Source organism: Dasypus novemcinctus, chromosome 11, assembly GCF_030445035.2.
Source record: "Dasypus novemcinctus isolate mDasNov1 chromosome 11, mDasNov1.1.hap2, whole genome shotgun sequence".
Lineage (NCBI taxonomy): Eukaryota > Metazoa > Chordata > Mammalia > Cingulata > Dasypodidae > Dasypus > Dasypus novemcinctus.
The window spans coordinates 56,181,307-56,202,920 of record NC_080683.1 but is presented as its reverse complement, the minus strand read 5'-3'; the positions used below and the strand labels follow the sequence as shown (position 1 = coordinate 56,202,920).

General features: G+C 38.3%; 1 protein-coding gene across 2 annotated transcripts in view; it reads left to right on the top strand.

Moving 5' to 3' along the window:
* UBE3D (ubiquitin protein ligase E3D) overlaps positions 1 to 21,614 on the top strand; it is a 188,386-nt gene that overhangs the window by 108,535 nt on the left and 58,237 nt on the right. Inside the window, exon 9 of one of the 2 annotated variants that reach the window (XM_058307084.2) lies at positions 7,578 to 7,716. In XM_058307084.2, coding sequence (XP_058163067.1) covers positions 7,578 to 7,716 — 139 coding nt within the window. Of the gene's footprint in view, positions 1 to 7,577; positions 7,747 to 21,614 lie in introns of those variants that run through there. The other variant, XM_023589982.3, reaches the window with a different exon arrangement.

The following is a 21,614-nucleotide window of genomic DNA, read 5'->3' as shown; positions in this document are numbered from 1 at the left end:
TTTATACATCCCACACATATGCCCTGGAGAACTCCCTCCCAACTATGTGCCCCCCACCAATAACACCCCACACCAGTATTCCTCCCCCACCACAATCGAACCCCTCTGTGGTCCAAAACCTCCCTGAAAATGAAGCCCAATATATTGCCAGGTTCCATTAATAGTAAAATGGGATATAGTGATGGGTTTAGAGGTTAGATATAGAATACATACTAATTTAGAAAAATTAAAGTGAAAATAAATTGGGGTATCAAAAAATTAAAAGTGAAAAAGCTTTGTTTTTGATGTTTTGCCTTCCATCACTGCAGTAAGCGTTGCCCTGTATACACATTAGCAAAGCAACTTCTTCCATCTCTTCCTCAGGGTCTATGTCCTTTCTTTTTCTTTTTTTCTAATTATTAAGCTTGTTCACAAAAGCTTTAGACCACAGTAATTCATATATACAATATACAGTACTCCCACATATTCAACATCAGACACTTTGTCTCTTGCCCAGCAATAATCTTCTTACATGTTCACACTATATTTACTGTAACTGATGTACAGATATTGAGACAATAGCTTTCAAACAAGGTTACACTTGGGTTTGCATTGTGGTCTATAATTTAGACTATACAATTTTCTAAATTTTTAGTTATCTCCAGTTTTACATTATGATTTACATTTTAGCCTATAGGCCCCTAGACATTTTTGGGTGTAATTTAACATGTACTATATCCATCCTTGCATAATCTTATGGAACACTTCCATTGCCCCACAGTTACACTGATTGCACCTATTCAATACCTCTTTCCCCCTCCCCTCAGGGCCTACAGTGACAATCATTACTTTTTTCTCTAAGTGATATGTTGCCCTCCTTTGAAATATTTTAATTTTTGGTAGAGTTGTACTACCATCTCTATTTATCATTTTAGGTAATGTTACATTGAATGATCCCAGTGTTTCCAAGCAGACCATCTCTATTTTCTCATTTGTTTTTAGACCGCAGTTCTTTTCTTAATATTGATGGTGTTTGATTCATTCTGTTTCATCAAATTTGTCAGAAGTGATAGAAAGTTCTTTTTTTACCCTTCTTGTTCCCTCTTTAAAAATAGATAAGCCATAGTCAATTCTCTAGGAAATTTTATTGAGGCGAAAGTTCAGAAATAAGGATAGTGTATCCTCTGCTTGCTCTCAGACTAAGGTCACCTGGCTGACAGTTCTGGTCTCTTAGGAAAGATCTTCCTCTCCCATGTCTTTAAAAATCACAGAAGTAGGTTTCAATTTTTCTAGTTCTTAGTTCCCTTTGAAGTATTCTTTTGTGTTAATTTATAGTGGAAGATTACTGAGTTAGCTCTAACAATCCATGATGTCTTTATAAGAAATACCAGAAAAAAATCTAGATTCTGCCCTCTGTTCCTTTTTTTAATTATTATTAGAGAAGTTGTGGCCTTACAAAACAATCATATATAATGTGCAGAATTCCTATATATCACCGCTCCACCAGCACCTTGCATTGTTGTGGAACAAAACCACTAACTATAGTCAATAATGTACAATTGGTATATTTTTCCCATACACCTTCTATGATTAACACTATGTATTAGTATTGTACATTTGTTATAGTTCATTAGAGAATACTCTCATATTTGTACTGTTAAACACAGTACATCTTCTGGCACATTGCCCTGTGTTTCTTAAAATACTTTTATCTTTAACTGAAATTTGTACTGATACTTGAGCCATGGCAAGATAGTTGCAAGTGTCACCCCTGCCTCCTTAGTCAGTGCATCCCCAAATTCCACATAATGTGATTGGTGATTGCTTTAAGATAAACTGAATTTTAAGTTTGCCAAGCCATTTCCCATCCTTCCTTCCCTCCCTTGCTCCCTTCCTCCCTTCCTTCCTTGTTGAAGATAAAATGTGAAAACATTAACTGAAGTTTTTGGGGAAACTTTCTTTAATAATTATTTGCGTTTTTCATATATTATTTTCGGTCTCTGTCCATATGTGTGGCCACTTCATGTGATGAAAATTATAGAGAACATTTAAATCTTGATGTTAAAAAAAAAAATAAGTCCTGGGACCAGTGAAAAATATATTGTGGAAATAAAAAGGACAGGATGAATATTAGCAGTTTGTGCCATGTTAGGTCCAGCTAGTTTGTCTAATTTTAAAAATAAGGTTATTTAAATTATTAGAAAATGAGGTTATTCTAAGATACCTAAAATTTACCCTTTTATTTGCTTTTGGAATTTTCAGTCTTCGGGGATAGAATTCTTTAAAAAATATAGTATAGTAAAAAGAAAATGGGACTTGATGGAGAGGATTATGATTTGAGTTTCTTTTTCATTGTTTACTGGTTGTGGGATCAGCCCAACACTCTTCACCTGAGTAGGAATAAAAAATTGTTGAGGATTAAGTGAAATAATTCTGTTACTGGATTCTCATAGCATGCAAATGTTGTTATATACGTAGAGACAGGTGTAGCTATATATAAGTAATCATGTTTTTTCTTTATAAATTGTGGTCATGATTAGTGTAATGAATACCCTTTTGTGTAAATATCAGTGATTTGATACATTGGACAAATTGTGTGCCTACTCCAGAGTGTTATAAAGAAATGAGGCTGTAGAGTGCTTGTCCAAGATGACTCACTGGTGAGCAACAAAGCAAGGCTCATGTTTCTAATTTTTGTTTGAGTAGCTTTTTTGATAGACCACACCATAGCTATTTAGCAGCATGTAGAAACCTTTAAGCAGCATTTAAACATTCTTTAATCTGTACTAGAAACCACCCTGATACCCTAGCCAGCCAGCTTCAGTCCAAATGCTAACTTAACATAGAACTCCATTGAGAAATATCATCATGCCTGCCTCTTTTTAGTTTTGGATCACAGAGGGGTTCAGTTAGGTCAGAGGAGGAGCACTAATGTGTGGTGTCATTGATGGGGGATGCTTGGGTAGAGGGAGTTCTCCAGGGCATGCATATAGGGTATATAGATATATTTGGATGTTCGTTGGGTATTGACATAGAGGATAGAGTATCACACGACAACTGAGAGTGCTGAGTTCCCATTCTGGGAAACTCTGTCGCACTCCCCAATGCAGCATCAACAATCCCCCAAGTACAAGGGCAAAGACCAGAGAAGAAGGATGGTTCAATGATGGGCCCTTGATACTGATGACTATGCTTATGAGCCTGTGTGCTTGAAATTTCAACGAGGCCTAGATCTGCAAGGTGCCTAAGAGTTACCTCCTGAGAACCTCCATGTTGCTCAAATGTGGCCACTCTCTAAGCCAAACTCAGCCTATAAATGCATTACCTTCCCCCCAGTGTGGGACATGACTCCTGGGGATGAGCCTCCCTGGTACCAAGGATTACTGCTGAGCACCAGCTGGTGATGCAAATAGAAAAAGACCTTGAATAAAAGTGGGAAATGGTAAAGACATGAGTTTATATGGCTAAGAGACTTCAAAATGAGTCAGGAGGTCATCAGAGGGGTCACACTTATGCACATCTCAGCAGGATCTCAGAGACAGCCCAAGTAGATACAACCCCAGGTAGTGGTGCTTCTGAGGGCTACAGAGATACCCAGGTCATGGTCAAGACAGATGACTCTGGAGTTCAGTGCCTTGCCAGTGGGCCCTACTTTGAAATTTGTGCTCCTGAGTGTGGTGGAGTTGGACTCAGATGTAACCTCTCTATGCATGCTTCTTCTGTCACTTTTACTGAACCTGTGGTTGGTGATGGGGTTGTTGTATGCTCAGGAGACTTGAACCTGGACTGTCTATTTGCCAGCTGGGCCCTGAGCATCAGCAGAGTTGCAAACTTACTCTCCAATTCGTTGGACTTACCCACGTCAGCTAACAGTGATGATGGTCAACCACCACACCAGGGAACCGAGAGAGTCTACACTGCAAGCAGGAGAATTCCATATATCAGCCATGTGAGATCTAAGCCCCCTCTCAATTTACAGGTAGAGTGAACATTGCCATCCTAGGTTCCTCAGGATGGAGGAATAAAATATGGATTAGAGTGGACTTACTGGTGTTCTATAGAATTATTGTGACTCTAGCAATGGAAGAAAGTTATATCACTGATGTGGAGACAGTGGCTGCAAGAGTTGCTGAAGGCAGAGAGGGAAAAAGACGTGTGATATTGGGGCATTTTCAGGACTTGGTGTTGTCCTGAATGATATTGCAGGGACAGATGCAGAACATTATATATCCTGCCATAACCCACTGAATGGACTGGGAGAGAGTATAACTACACCATAAACTATAATCCATGCTGTGTAGCAGTACTCCAAACTGTACTCATCAAATGCAGTGAATGTACCGCACTAATGAAAGAAGTTGTTGATGTAGGAGGAGTGGGGGGAGTTGGGTATATGGCAACCTTTTACATTTTTTTATTGTAACATCTTGTGTGATTTGTGTATTTTTAAAAAAAAAGATAATAAAAAAGTAAAAGACAAAAAATAAAAACATACATATATGACTTCCTTTACATTTCTCTGTGACAACACTGGACTTGAGTGGGTACACACCTTATTTGTATGATGCATAGAAAATTTCTGGAAGAAAACATAAGTAATATTTAACTGTCATTGTTCCTGGTGGGCAAATATGGTATCTGAGTGGGGGGGAAGAATTATTTTATGCTATTTCTTTGCAAAGTTTGAATAAAGAATATGAACCTGTAAAAAAAAAAAAACTACCTAAAAGCAGGTAAAGCTAGGTTGCATTTTAGCCATAAATAGGACTGAATCCCCTTGGCTCCTGGAGTTGGCCCATGAGTTCTAGATTCATGGGCACTGGAGAATCCTCAATTCAAAATAACAAATGATTGAGGCCTTACTGCCAACAAGCTGGGATGATATTATAGTTTTATTTTTCCACTTTATCCCCTGTTATTTGCGATCTTGTATAATTCCAAATGCTGTACAGCTGCTTTTTCTTTTTGCCAATTTAAGTTTTCTCTTGGTTAGGTCTAACTGACCTTCCACCAAGGATTAAGAGATTTATGGGTATAACATTAAGGTGGGTTGTTGGGAGGAGAATGTATATGAAAGAGAAATGACTGTCTTTATGAGAAAAATACCCTCATCAACAAAATGCCATGAGTTAAAAGTAATTAGGTTTTTCTTTGCCTTTAAATCTGGCACTAAGCTTTTTATTCAGAAGAAGTTGAATACTTGTCTTTTTCTCATGCTTACTGTCTTTTATCCAGTTCTCTGTCTGTTAATTTGAATACCTATAATCATCTTGTAGTGTCTTTTTGTTCTATGCTGTTAATATTTAATTTGTTTCTGATTATAAAAATAACACTTGGAAAATAAAAAAGTGCAGTGTTTCCCTGTAATGGAAATAGGCATTATATTCATTGTATTTGCTTCTGATGCTTTTCCTCAGCATATAAGTTATGTTGAAATCGTACTGTATATGGAATTTTCTGTCTTCCTCTTTTCTCTTAAACATAACATATGAATTTTTCCCATGTCCATCTTACTATCTTTCTTATTGAAATTTTAGACCATATTTAATAAGGTAACAGTTCAAGAAGGGTAAAAGAACTTACAGAAAGATGGGAATATGCAAATATATATTTTACAAGCTAAAGACTTACCATACATCGGACATAGGTGTTAGCTGATTCAATTGTTAAACTTGTACTTAGTGTTTGAGTGGAGAAGGCAAAAGGGACTTTGTCCTCAGTGATCATTGTGGTATAGTGGAGAACACAGGCTTTGGATCTTGGCTGACCTGAGTGTGAATCTATCACTTACTAGTTATATGATATTGGACAACCACTTAAACTCCCTGACTGTTGGTTTCCTGTCCTTAAAATGAAATGAACAAAGCTTGCCATTCAGGGCTACTGTGAGGATTAGAAATGATGACTATAAATAAAGTGCCTGGCCCAGTGTCTGGACATATTAGATGCAGGAAAAATGATAGTCAGAAGAAAGAAACATAAGGCCTAAGGCTTATGAAATTTAAACATTCATTGTGGAGAGCATGCTATAACCATAGTAAATTAAGATAACTTTGTTTTAAAAATATTTATTTGCATAATTTACTGTTTTTCTGTTCTCATTCCAGTATGTTACTGCCAAAAAGAGAAATGGAAAATAATTGAAAAATGACACTCCTCAAAGATAATTTCCACACTGTCTGGATCCTTATTTTTGAGTACCAGTAGGGAGGGGGAAGGAGAGATAGCCACTGCACTACTACTAAATTTAACTTTTATCATGGGCACCAAGCATTTTATTTCCATTCAGAGACTATTGAGAATGCTATATAATTAGTAAAAGCAGGAAGAATAGCACATCCAATCAATGTAAGATAATTTTTTAAAACACCAAAAAGTTACTCAAATATGTCCTGGCTGAAATTGGACCATTTTTAGGCAAGTAAGCAGTGTCTTATTCCAGTCCAACTAGGCAAATTCTTCAAAGAACAGTTAAAATTTCCCACCCCACATTAGAAATGTGTCTGGACAATAAGTAACCTCATTGACGATACAGATAAACCATCTGTTATGACTTAAAGTATTAAAATCCATTTTGCCTTTAACTGCTGATGTTTTCTAAAACTTTCATTGTTCACCACTGGTATGGTTAAAGATTGCTTTACAGGGAGAAATTTATAGAAAGGGTGAAAATGTATTTCTCTTTAAAAATTAGGACAGTGATAAGAAACACTTTGGAAGGGGAACAGGTGGGAAATGCACAAGTGTAAAATAGTTGACAGCACAAGACGTGTTATTCTTGCTGTGTTGTTTTCTCATAATTATTTCCTAATTTCCCCCCTTATTCTACACACTACATGGTTGTCAGGAAACCAGGATCCTAGAATCAACTTTGTCATTTTCTAACAAATCTGTTTTATCTCACACAAGTCCCTTTATTTTTCCAGCTCTCTGTTTCCTGATCTCTCAAATGAAAGGATTTTCAAATAGGTTCTACAGGATGTAGAAGAGATGGTCCAAGGGCTGCTCTGGAAGATGCAGGGGAAGCCTCCTGGCAACCCTTCCCTCTCAAACAGAGCAGTTTTGCTTTTATTTGTATTATAAATTAGGTCTTTTACATAATTTTGTTGGGCAAAAGGGTTATATCACTTTTTCAAGGTTTGAAAATCTCTAACATAGATGTTTTTTAGGACATATCTAGTGCAGAAAGAATTTCTCCTTCTGTAGGATGGAGATAACAATAGTTCCTTTTCATAGTTTACTGAGGGTTGAACAAGGGATTACATGTAGAAGATAGGAAACATTCAGTGTGTTAGCTATTAGGCCCCATCCCTCAAGAGACCCCTCACAAATAAAACTGCATTTCATATGACTCTTTATACTTTGAGCATGAAAAATGACAAACTGAAAAAATTGCCTAAGCTATCCATTATAGATCAACATCACTGTAAATATATCCTGGACATTTACTCTGTGAATTTTTACTGTAACCATTTATTTCTATTTAGTATACCTTGCTTTTCTTCCCACAACTGAAAGATTTTTTGTATATTTATAGAAATACCAGCTTTTGATGTAGACCAGATACAAGATGAAATTAACATATTGGTGTATTTCAGGCTTGCCAGTACATGGGAAAGTGACATCAGTGTCCACTCACTAACCCTGCCCGCCACAACGTGCTTGGAGCTGCTGTTGATCTTAGCAAGGAATAACGCGATGTTGCCTCGCTCCCTTCGTTATATGAATTCCTTTCAGGTAAGAAACTGCTCTTTTATCAGCTTGTGATTTTGTAGTTCTACTGCTGTCTTTTAAAGGAGATTGCCCAGGGAGACCCACAGTTTCAGATGATAAGAAGCATAATGCATATATTTCTTTGTTTGTGAATATCTTTTTTAATAAATGAACACACTGAGGCTCAAAAATTGATTAGGTATTTGTCAAGTAGCTTTGAACCCAGATTTCTCCAATGCCAGAGCCAGGGTTTGTTCTCTTAACCTCCATCTTTCCTTCCTTTAAGAGAAAACGTGAAAACATCTGTCAGAAGACACATGAATTATTCCTCCTTTTCCAGTTTTACCCTAAAAGCCAATATCCTAGAGTGAGGGTTTTCAGTCATTATTGGTGGCTTTGCTACTCTTAGCTTGAGGCCAAATTGCCAAATGGTCCTCAGCACCATCTCTCTCTCTCTAGCCCTTCCCCACTCCCCATGATACTTAGCTGTGCTCCTGGCAGAGTGCATGGTCAGATGGAATTCAGCAAATATGGATTGACCTGCAGGAAGCCTCCCTCTCTGGGTATCAGCTAATAATTACTGAGGTTGCAAATGATAATCAAGTTGTGACTTTATAGCCACTGAGTGTAATTGAACATTCCTGTGACTTTTGACTGGAAAAATGTTCATGAGCCTTCTGATGCCGCCACATGCATTGCCAAGAACTAAGAAAATGTAGGTTGGTTCTACTTCTGAAGGGCTTGTGTATCTTAAGATAACTTCCAGATCAGGGTATATTTGTGGAAGGGCCTAGTCGTAGCATGGCTTGCTGCTTTTCCCAAGGGCCCACAGATGCATCCATTGCTCAGAACCAGATGTGTTGACCTGGTGGGATAAGACACAATCCTCTAGCAATTAAGGGAACTGCCCGTACATTCCCTTCCCCTGCTGTCCTGAATATGTAAATATTCACTGGAGACAGTCTGATTAAAGCGGTCATATTTTATGGCATCCGGCTCACCACCCAGGTAGTATGTCTGGCACAGAGGCAGTGGATTTCCTCAACCGTGGCACACTTACAAAGAGGGAGTGTTGTGCATGGAACATCTCCCTGCATCTGCCATGGATTGAGACCCACTGACCATGGGGAACCAACCCCACTTGCAAAGATGACTGTCGCTTCTCTGAGTGAGTAAGACATTGCATCCAATGCTGTGTGAGTCATGCTTTGTGGGCAGCACCGACACCTGCAAACCGTGAAGTGAGTTGGTTCCCTAGACCGAGTTCCTGGCAGCATGCATTGCTATGCTCTTGCTACCTGCAGGTGCTAAGAGGTGTTTCTGACCACCATTATTGCTTAGTGCACCTCTGTTAGGTAATATTACGAGACGCAAACTTTCCTATGTATTATATCTAAGAAGATTGGTAGAAAATTGATTGTGCTCATCTAATTTGCATCCATATTCTCCTGACAATCTGTTACATTGACTGTCTGTGATTTTCCTTCTATTTCTGAGCCCTGGGCACTGATAGAAAGTTTGGGTTTGGCCTTGGCCTTTGTGTTTGTACTTGTTATTCGATTGCCAGCTTCAATTCTGGACTCTCAAAGGGACCTTAGAGAACATTTTCTCATTTTGACTGAGAGGAAACTAAGATCCACAGAAATGGAGCATGTGGGCCAGGGGATAGCCAGGTTAGAAATGGAGCTGGACAGCACTAGGCCTGGGTCAGGCCTCTATGAGCTCTTCAACTGCAGTACTAGCAGAAGTGCTGGGAGACAGAGAGTGTGTAAGTGGTAGGTAGAGGCAGGTTGTGTCTACCTTGGAATGTCCATACACACCCCTTGTTTTGTAGTAATTTGTAATTATTTTATTTATTTGTCTACAGTCTGTATAGAAATCACATACAAAGTTTGTATATACCCAAAGACTTCTATCAAGAAGACACTGGAGACCTAACAGTGGTTATCTTCAGGGAGTGAGGTTAGAAGACAATTACTGTATTTTTCATTTCATTCCCTCCTGTGCTGTTTGAATTTTTAATACCATGGGTGTGAAGGAAGCAAGAAGGGCATTGACTCTGACCTTGAGGATTTTACAACCTTTTGAGGGGAGAAAGGAGAAACATGAATGTGTGAAACAAAATGAGAATAACTGTATTACAAAGTAGCCTCCTTATAAAAGGATTAAAGGTAAAAGAATATTATTAGGGGAGTGTGGAGCATTTAACAGGACCATTGTGTTTTTCTTCTCCTTGAGACAGAGGAGGCTTTGTCCCTTTGAGGATCTCAACTTTAGTCTCATATAAACACACATGCTTGGAAGCCTTGCCTGTTCTTGTTGGCATTAGTGTTCTCTCTCAGTACCTTTGATCAGAGGCACTCTTAGAGCCATTTGGATGTTAACTACTGAAATGTCCCTGTGGATTGATGATTTATGTCCTCTAGTTTCAGTCCATTTGCTGAATATTATTGTCAGGAACACACAACACTTTCCCAATTTCAAAGGCATAGAGAGATTTGGCAGGTGCTCTTGAACAATGTCTGTTCAATAGATTTTGTCCCTACTGTCCCCTTGGAAAGATGCATTCTTATCAGGTCTTCCCAATGGCTTCCCAATGGCCCAATGGCCGGTCTTCCCTCCAAGGTAAAGGCTCCGTGAAAATGGGGACGATGTCTGTCAGCATTAGAAAGAGATACTCTGCTTTTTCATCTTTGTAACACCAGCCTAGTCATGTATTAAAATGGCAAGAAATGGGGCTGCTAACTTTGCAGGTATTTAGGATTTCTTTTTTAAATTGGAAACTCAATACACATTTTTAAAGAGCTATATTGGCAAGCACTATAAAATAGCGGACTGATACTTGTTAAAGATTCTATCTTTACGTTTCCAGGCCAAAGCACTCTGAGCAATGCTTCTTTCTCTAAAACTGATTATTTTACGTTTCTGAAGACTCAAATGACATTCTTGCTTAAGCTGTTATCAGTGCCAAACCCCAAAGGGAAGAATTTATCTTATTAATTAGACCTATCAACATATATGAAATTCTAATTCCTTAAATTACAACCTAATGTTTCTCTCAGGCCAAATAGGGATACGTTTTGGTGGTTTTGTTACAGTTTTAACTTCTACTTTGTTATGATACCTTAAGATCCCCAGTGTGTTTATAAGCAAACAGAATGTAGAATTTGATTGAAAATAACTGAAGTATTGCTAAGAACATGCTGCAGTTTTTATTGTTGCAGCTCCAGAAGAGAGATGGACTTAACATTCCTTATCGTGTCACTCTCTTCTTAAAACCTTTCAGTGGCTTCCTGTGGCAATGAGAATAAAATCTTAACTCTTTAGCCTGCCTTCAAGGCCTGGCAGTATCTGGCTCTGCCTTCTCCTCTGACTTCATCGCCTCCCCTCTACTTCTCATGCACTGTGCTCCAGCCACACTGGCTTCTTTCTGTTCCTTATCACAACAAGCTGGTTCTTGCTCCAGCCACACTGGCTGTTCTTTCTGTTACCAACAGAATACTCTGGACCAGGTGATTGCATGACTGCCTTCTTCTTGTCATTCAGAGAGGTTTAACCTGACCATCCCCACAAGTTCCCCTCTCCTCATCACTATTATTCCATAACTTCACCTTTTTTCTTCTTCAGAGCACTATTTGAAATGATCTTGCTCATTTATTCCTTTGTCTTTTTTCCTTTTTTCCTCTACTAAATGTGTGTTGAATGAGAATGGGGGAATGCCTGGTTTTGTTCAATATTGCATCAGCAGAACTTAGAACAGTAACTTGGTTCAGGAAACATTTAATAAAGGATGGATGGATAGATGGATGGATGGATGGATGGATGGATGGATGGATGGATAGATGAATGGATGGATGGATGGTGGTCAGCGGTCAGCTGGGTGGGTAGGTGGATGGAAGGATGGATGGATGGATGGGTGGGTGGGAGGGAGGATAGGTAAGTGAATATAATTCAGATTGACTATGGCCATGCTCCACCCTAGAAATCCAGAAAACTGACCTGGGAAGGAAGCAGAGAAATGAGCAGTACCAACTCTTGGGGCTGTAGCAGTGACCCTTTCCTGCTGGGGCAAGGCTGGACTCTACAGGTAAAGTCCAGATTTATGTCAGCACAGCCTGGGGCTTTGCACAAATAAGAAAGACTGAAATAAGAATTCAGCCTCTGGAAAGAACTAGCAAGATTCAGACAAACAGGGTGACCAGTATAGAGAACTCAGCACTCTCTGGGCTCTGTAGAGCACAGTTGGGGAATGCAATGATGCCCAAGCTGTGGTGACATAAACCAAGGCAGAGAGGATTGGGTGTGTAGTCAGGTCCTGTAGAGTAGGGCAGGTTACAGCCTGCTGCTGCCATTAGTGGTTCCAGTTTCCTTCCACTCTGAGTGAACTCTGCGGTGAGGTGGCAGAAGGCCTTTCTATATCCTTCTTGCTGGGTGGTAAAAGGCCCTAAATGCAGTCTGATTTTAACAGGTTTAAATCAGAGCAAGATGTCTGGAAGATGGAACTTTACAGGTAAACGGGTTAGAACCAGGACTGAGCAAGTGCTGCTGATTTTATTGGTACTGTGCATTTTTCTTAGAATTCTGGACTATTGTAGCTAGAAGGACCAGTCTAATGACCTTTTATAGATAAGGAAAGAAATCCAAGAAGATTAAATTGATGATCAGAGACTGAAACCCTGATTTCTGTCTTGTACTTTCTGTGCTACGCAGGATACTGTCTTCTCTCTAGTTGGAGATTTTTCTATACCAGCATTTCTCTATTCCCTGGGATATAAATAGATGTTACTAAAAAAAATGGAGGGGGGAGGAGATGTTCAGTAATCAGGTAATAATAGTTAATGTTTATTGAATATTTTCTGTATTGTAGAATTGTAGACTCTGTTCTCAGTGAATTACACTTATTAGCTCATTTCTTCCTCCCAAGAAGGTATTATCATTCCCATTTCATAGATACAGAAGCTGAGCCAGGGAGGTTAAGGGATTTACCCTAAGGTCACAGAACTAGTAAATGTGGAGGAGCATAAAGTACACAGCTTGGCTCCAGAACTCCCCATTCAGAACCACTAGGCAGTGTGGCCTCTTTAAATAAGTTTCATTAAACAAAGCTAGATGGATATTTATTTTAACTGTAGAACTTCTCAGGACCTTTTATGTGCGTAAGGGCTGTATGATTCTTCTAGATGAGGTAATATTATTTCCCCAGTGTACTTGCTATTAGGAATTCTTTCTAGAGGCATTTTATGGGATTAATTTCTGCAGAACACAGATGGGGAGAGAGTATTTGCTAAAGATGTGGATGTCCAAGACAGAGTGCTCACATGTGCACAATCTTACTGGCAGTCTTGCTTATCTCCAAAAAAAAGGTAGTACTGCTTTTTGAGAAGTATCAAGAGGATACTATTTCTTCTTTTATTGACTAGGTGATTCTCCTTCTGGTCAAGTCTACCTTGGTCAGAATGGTACAACATCTGCCTTTGGAATTCCTTGATAAACACTGGATGAGGCCGGAGGTCCAGAAAGGCTCAGCCCCATCTGAGTTTTGCTTTCACAGTCTTTACCTACTTCCAGTTCTATTCCAATTGGGTCCAATCCACCCTAAAATACTGCATAAATAGTAGTAGCATGGCAAAGAGTTCTGTTAATAGATTAAGCCATCTGGCTAAACTCTGTCTCTCTCCTGATTTATGGCTTGACTCCCACTGAGAATGCCCAAGAGTCATCTTTGGAAATGTATACCCAATTTAGGCATAAGAATGGGCTGTTCTTTAGCCTGGGTCCCTGAGCTGAGGAAACCTTTTTTGTTTATTCCTACACCTTACCTCATTAACTCTAGCTCTATCCAGCTGCTCCAGGCCATTCAAACAATGTAAATGGAGTTTTCCAGGGCAAAAAGCCCCCAGAAATAAAGCTTCTCCTTTTTCCCAGATAGATTGCTGCATTCTACAATAATTCTGAATGTTTCCACAAACATTACTCTTTTTTTTTCATTCCTCACAACACCTTCCCCTCCCCCACCCCCCGCCCCATTTTAAAGGTGAAGAAAGTAAGTAAAAGTCATATGGGCAAGTTCATAAATGGGTTGCTGTTTTAAGCGTAGGTCTCCTAATTCTGAGTCTGTTATTTATTCCATCTCACAACAATTAAATCAAAGAAAATGCCAGTAGTACTCTTGGGTAGTCCTGAGTCTTATGCTTCTTATTTTTCAATCTGGAAGCAACAGTAGCTCTCTAGTGCTACATCCTTTTACTAATCTCATCCTTTAGAGAACCAGAACCTTCAAACATGGGAGTATGTGAGTAACATTCTCAAGCACTATGGATCCTGGCAAATAATTTGAGCTTCATCAAATTCTAATTTCATGTATATGCTATGTGTTTAAATAAGATGGTGAAAATGCGTAGAAAAAAAGAAACAAAGAAGCTTTGTAGGCCTTATCTATTACCACCTGATAGTCAGGGTTGACCAGGAATATTTTCTCAGCTCTAGTTGTAGTTGAAAATCATACATTGTTTCAGTGGAAGGTGTGAAGCAGATGAAGCTATTTGAATAAGGAACCCATATACTATTCCAGAGAAGGAAATTGTCAGTGATGTTACTTGTATGTAGTCTGATTTTAAATATAAGAAACCTCCTGACATGCAAATTTTATCATTTCCAAGAAGTGGAAATTCTCAATTATTTAGAAATAATTTTACAAACAATTCTCCCTTCTAGTTTTTCACTACCTGTCAATATCTGTATCAAAAAAGAAGAAAACGTGAAAATTTCATTTAGTCATTTTGCCTTTTGTTGTCCTCTCAAGTGAAAAGCTTTAATGGTGTAGGAAGTTGGCGTTTAAATTTTATTTTTTTTTAATAATCTATATGGGCTCCAAGAAATAGGCAGATAGAGGCCTGGGTACTTTACATATGAATAGCCACAAGGGGCTATAGAAAGAAAAAGTGAAATTTCTATCTCACTGCCATTTTTTCTATCTACTTTTGGATGTTTAGTTACCTTTAAATAGCTTTATATGTCTACTACATGTCATTTCACCTCTGGGTAAATTATACCTATTATTATTTTTTAAGCAACATTTTTCCCTGATTAAAAGAAGATAATCATTTTAGTGATAAAAAGAAAATACAAAAATGTGTAAAGAAAAATAAAATCACTGGGAATAGCTAGTATTGGCATTTATAGTAATTTGTCCTAGTCTTTTTTAAATGTTTACGTAGTCATACACACACAAATATATTACAATGTAAAAGTAACATCATTGTGACATTATTGTACTGTTATTGGCAGTACTTTGCTCTTGGTTCTGTTTCATCTTCTACCATGAAGACAGTCTTCCTCGGCAGCAACAGTAGCTCTTAAATCAAGGTCCTGAGAACCTTTTAAATAAGGGCCCTGCTGTCAGGTGACGGGGATGGGGAAGGAGACTTGTGAGCCATTCCAGATGTCCATGGACTGCTGCTGATGTAATGATGAGGCAGACAAACCTGCACTGAGATGGGCTGCACTTGCTTCTGTTTCCACTCTGCTGTCCTGGTGCACATCCCAGCGAACAGAGAAGGGAGTAGCATTGGGACCTGCAGTTGGGAATTATGTCGGCTCTCTTTCCTTCCTGTGAATGCCTTTGTCCTCAGGGGGCAAAGATAATCAGGAGTTGAGTGCTACTCATTATACTTATCCAGACTCAAAGGTAGTGATGACTGCTGTGACTGTTTTCAGTCTCTCTCCTCAAAACAGATTTCTGAGAAGTACCTCAGCATTTTGGATGTGAAAAGGATGTTACCTTCTTCATATTCCTTTTTGCCCTGCAGGGTGTTCTGTGGTTTGGGGAAATACGCAGGTGCCCTTGGTTTAATACAATTGTCTATCCTAAATTCTCCCTCCCTCTGCCTCCTTCATATTGACCTCTATTGCTTTGCCATACTCCAGACAGAATATGGAGGGCTGAGCTGGGAAGAGATTGGAGGCGCCCACGTTGCATCTGCTTACCTGCCCGATTTCTCACTGTGTGTGCTGCTCCGTGGACATGTCGATCCCTACCAAGGACTGCAGGCAAAGCTGGGCAGTTTCCAGGCCTTCGATGGCACTGGGCCTTCACTCTGAGGAGCTGCCCTTTGGTGGGGACATCTGACTGGGCTGGGGGCGTTCTGGCCTTCCTCCTTGAGAGGACTGGGAATGAGGTCTAAGCTCACTGTGTCAATGATTATGCCTCTGTTTTTCATAAATTGTTTTTCTGGTTTCAAAAGAAATGAATATTCATGATAAAAAATGTGGTGTGCTTTTTCATTAGCCAAAATAATACTTGTTTTCACTTTTAGCCTAAAAATACAGAATCCTGAAGTGGAACCAACTACTTCTTGCCCAGTTCAGTCTATCTGTCCTTCATGGCTGGGTGGGGAGAGAAGGTCTGGTGGCAATGCCTGACAGGCTTTTAGCAGCCTTCGTGATTTGGGGGCACTCACTGTCTCTGTTGCTCAATATTCAAAACTTTGAAACTCACATGAGAGGGAATCACTGGAGGACAGATAAGAATTCATCTATTTCTGTGATGACGTGATTACTTATTTAAAATTCAAATTCCTGAGTGAGCTGAGGGATAATGATTCAATAACTGTATAGTAGAGCCCAGGAACCTGCGTTATAACAAACATCCAGAGTGGCTGTGATATAAATTTTCAAGAACCAAACTGAGAAACACTTACGTGATAACAGAATATACCCTTAAAGTGAGAAATGAAAGAGGGGGAAAAAAACAATGCTTAATTATGACAACATCTAGTCACGAGCTTCAATAGTTTCATTAATTTCTTCTTTTTGTCACTTTTCCTTATTAACCTGTACTTACTACAGCCCCCATCTATTGAAATAAACTGAACCATCGTTGTAGTTTTTCTATCACTTGTTTTTCTTCAACCATAACCTTTTCCTTTTACATTCAGGTGTTATGTAAAGTGCAGATAGTAGTTGCCTCTGTAACTCACCTTTCTGTCATTTGGTCTGAACGTTCAGCATCCCAGGGGCTCGCATTCTCTGGCCTTCCTTTTTCACTAATGGATATGCATTCACTGTAGTCCTCTTTCCTTCTCTTATCAAGTTGGATTTGGTGGGACAGTCACCCTGATGATCTAGTCTCAGATCTGCCACCAACTGGAATGTGACCTTGGTCTAGTCAGAAAACCTCTATAGGTCCCAGGTGTTTTATCTATACAGTGAGGGGGTTAGGCTAAATTAGATTTCATTAAAGTAAAATCAAACAGTCATTTTGTCTGTTCCCAGCTGTTCCTAATTTATTTAACCCAGCTGAATAATAAAACTTTATTTCTTAAAGGGACTAGGTCCTTATTTCTTTTGAGCTTCTTGAAAATGTTCAACTGAAAAAAAATTTTTTTTTTTTTGGCATGTGTATGCTTCCCCAGAGAATGGAATTTATATAGGGCATGTCTCCTGGCCCTTGGCTCCATCTGCCTGTGAGAGTTAGATCACTGCTTCATGTGGATGCAAGCAAAGGGAGAATGCTGTCAGAGGAAAGGACCTTGTCAGAGGGAGAACCTTGGCATGTTCTCTGGACCGCCGTTGATCTCTTCCTTCTCTACCCTGCCTTTGGCTTCTTCCACTTTTAGCTTTACCCTTTGTTTTTGACTCTGAATCCTGGTCTACACTGAAGCATTTGTGGCTTAGGAATTTCCTAGTGGTTTCATGTTTGTATTTATTTTATTTATAGATATGAAGTATTTATAAATACTTCAAGAAAGTATTCTAAAATATGAATTCTTCCCTTGCCTTAAAGCTACTAAGCAGAGGACCTCGTTCTCTCCTACGCGCCGAGCATGCTGTGTTCAGTCAGGTGGCTTTCTGGCAGTGAGTCTGGCTCCCTTGAAGAGGAGGCTAAAGATATATGTCTGCTTTGAGAAACAAATTGGTATCAAGAGTGAAGCAACCAAACTCTCTTCTCCCATAGAGAGAGGTGCTGTGTTGTTTGTAGGAGGTTTTCTTGGCTCGAAGAGAAAGCAACACTTGGGAAAGATGCCAGTCTTCAAGGAAATGATGGATTGGAATGTGAAGCTGTTCTAAGCCTCAACTGAGAACCTCTCATGAGCCTCCTAGTAGTGATTAATTGTTTCAGCAAAGTGAAAGTATTTAAAACAGAAAAGTTGTTGGGGGGCTAGGCCAAAGGAATGGTGAGGAACAAAATATGAAGTTATCTTATTGTCTTTTTGGTCCTCATTCTTGCAGAACTGAAGCCCTGGAAATGTGATAGCTGAGGAAAAGTCCTGGAGTAGAGATGGGAGATAAGTCTGGGTTCTGGTCTTAACTTTTATGATATCTGCTACCAGTGTGACTGGGCACCCTGTCCAGCTCCCAGATTTTCTCATTCCTCCAGCTCTAAATTTTACTAATTCTAGATTAAAGTAGTTGAAGGATTTACAGAAGTATAATAGATTGTGGATTCAGTTAGCCAGAAGAGAGGTTAGAATCCAATCTGCCCTCCCTTTAGAGATCAAACCACTGCTTCTTTGCGGTTTAGAAGTAGCAAATGATGGTTGCAGAGGAGGGATAGTGTTAGAGCAGCCTAGAAAGTGTCTATGTAACTTCAACCTGGGGTTTTATGCATTAGCTTCAGAGGTTAGCTTTCAATAATTTAAGATAGTTTGATTCATCTATAGCCTACAAGGGGGTGTCTGGTATATTATCTGAAGCTGAGATTTCAGAACACAGAATAAATTGGAGTAAAGAATAAACTGTGTAATGTTTAGCTACTGGCACCTTTTCTTGTTTCATTAGAGCTGAGTTGAATACAATTTTTATAAAATTACATTTGTCTATAATCCCTATGTTTCTGACTCTCTTCCAGTTGACCTTAAAGTATTAGTTTTCTTGTCCTTGAACTTCAATTTGACAAATCATTTGTAAAGATGATAAACATTTGAAATATTGTCCCTTTGAGCCATCAGTTGCTTTTCAGCATCAAGTTCCCCAATAAGCTAATGTGTTTGGCAGAAATCAGTACTGAAAACAGAAGACATGTTTCTTGGTATTTTAATTTTTAGTAAGTGGTTTTAATCTACTTGCATTTATTGTGGTTACTAATATAGTTGGACTTATTTCTACGTCTTTGTATGTGTACAGATATGTGGGAGGGATTGTATGTAGTTTTTTAAAAAAATTAATTTATTGAAGTATATCATTCAAATATAAACATACGTAAACAATAAGTATATAATAATAGTTGTGAATTTAGAAAACAAACATATAACATCATACAGGACTTTCATAACTCACCCTACCACCAATAACTTGCATTGTTGTTAAACCTTTTAAAATAATGATTAAAAATGATTGTCAAAATATTACTACTAAACAAAGTATTTTTCCCCTAACCAACCCTATTATCTTTATATCATTTATATATGAACATACATAAAGAATTAAGTGTGTAATAAAAGTTGTGAACTTACAAAGCAAGCATGCATAACATCATATAGGGGTCCCATATATCAACCCTCCACCAACACCTTGCATTGTTGTGAGACATTAGAAATTATGAAAAAGTATTGTCAAAATCTTACTACTAATCATAGTTCTTATACATTTTGTTGTGTTTTTCCCCAACCGACCCTATTATTATTTTTTAAATATATTTTTTTATAACAGCAGTTGGAAACTTATGAAACAATCATGCACATATGCAGAATTCCCAAACAACACCCCTCCATAAACACACCATACTGTGGTGGAACATTTGCTGCAGATAAAATAATATCATCTGATTGTTATCATGTCCATAGTGTACATTTGGCTCACATTTTCCATACTGCCTTATTACCAACACAGTACATCTTTGCATAGATGCAAGAATATTATATTATTACTACTAACCACAGTCCATAGGTCACTCCAGCTGTATTTTTCCCATGCTTCTCCAAATTCCCAACACCCTGCAGTAGTGACAGACATTTGCTCTAGCTCACAAAGGACACTCTTGCATCTGTACCATCAACCACAATTCTCATCCATTTCTTGGTTTACTGTGCTATTCAGTTCCTAGATTATTACCTAGCATTTTGTCAATTGGTATTTATATACCTAGACTACTATTTTCAGTCACATCCCCATTTATAAAATAGCTTACTCACTGTGTGTTACCATCCACTCTATCCATTTCCGCACTTTTACAGCACAGCTAATTAAAACTTCTACATACATTAAACATCAGTATTTCACTCAGTCCTCCTCTTATCTCCTTTAAGAATCCACCACCTACCACCAGGTATTGAGGATATTTTCCCACAATTTCTTCTAGAAGTTTTATGGTTCTTGCTTTTGTTTTTAGGTTTTTGATCCATTTTGAGTCAATTTTTGAATAAGGTGTGAGATAGGGGTCCTCTTTCCTTCTTTCGGCTATGGATATCCAATTCTTTCAGCACCATTTGTTGAATGGATTGTTCTGCCTGAGCTGTGTGGGTTTGACAGGCTAGTCAAAAATCACTTGACCATGCATGTGAGGGTCTGTTTCTGAACCATCAGTTTGGTTCCATTGGTCTAACGTGTCTGTCTTTAGGCCAGTACCATGCTGTTTTTTACCACAGTACCTAGGTAATAAGATTTATAGTCTGGAGATGAGGGTTTACTTTTCCTTTTTATGATGTTTCTGGCTATTCAAGACCTCTTACCCTTCCAAATAAATTTGATGATCCTATTTTCAATTTTTTCTTTAATGCTGGTGGAATTTTTATCTGGATTGCATCAACGCAATTCAATGCAATTGATATATAGATTCAAATCTATATATCAGTTTGAATAGAATTTACATTTTAATGATATTTAGTCTTCCAAATCATGAGCATGGAAAATTCTTCCAATTACTTAGACCTTTTTTGATTTCTTTTAACATTGAGTTGCAGTTTTCTGAATACAAGTGCTTTTATCATTGGTTAAGTTTATTCCTGACTATTTGAGTTTTATCTATCATATTTTATTTTCACCACTTTTGACACTTTTAGTTACTTTTATTGATATAATCTTCATTTCTAGATTCTCTTCCAGGCCTCTTTTTCTTGTCTTTTCTTTTCAGGCTCTAGCACACCCTTTAGTATTTCCTGAAAATCTGGTCTCTTGCTTAGAAGTTCTCTCAGTTTCTGTTTATCTGTGAATATTCTAATTTTGCCCTCATTTTTTGAGGATATATATTGCTGGATATAAGATTCTTGGCTGAAAGTTTTTCTTTTGTAGTATCTTAAATATGTCAGACCACTGTCTTCTTGCCTCCATGTTCTCTGGTGAGAAATCAGCACTTAATCTTATTGGTTATCTCTTATATGTTATGCATTGCTTTCTCTTGCTGTTCTCAAAATTCTCTCTTTGTCTTTGGCATTTGACATTCTGATGAGTATGTGTCTCGGAGTTGGTTTATTCAGATTTTTTCTGATGGGAGTACATTGTGCTACATGGATATCTATGTTCTTCAGTAGGGTTGGGAAATTTTCTACCATTATTTCTTCAAATATTCCTTCTGCCCCTTTTATTTTCTCTTTTTCTGGGACACCCATGACACGTATGTTTGTAAGTCTTTTGCTGTCATTTAGTTCCCTGGCACCTTGTTCGTTTTTTTCCATTCTTTTTTTCATCTGTTCTTTTTTATTTTCACTTTCAGAGGCCATTTCTTCAAATTCACCAATCCTTTCTTCTGCCTTCTCAAATCTGCTATTATATGATTCCAATTTTTAAACATTTCATTTATTGCACCTTTCATTCCCATAAGATCTGCTATTTTTCTATGTATGCTTTCAAATTCTTCTTTTTGCTCATCCAGTATCTTCTTAATATTCTTAATCTCTTTAGCCATCTCACTGAATTTATTAAGGAGATTTGTTTGAACATCTATGATTAGTTGTCTCAACTCCTTTATGTAATCTGAAGGCTTATCT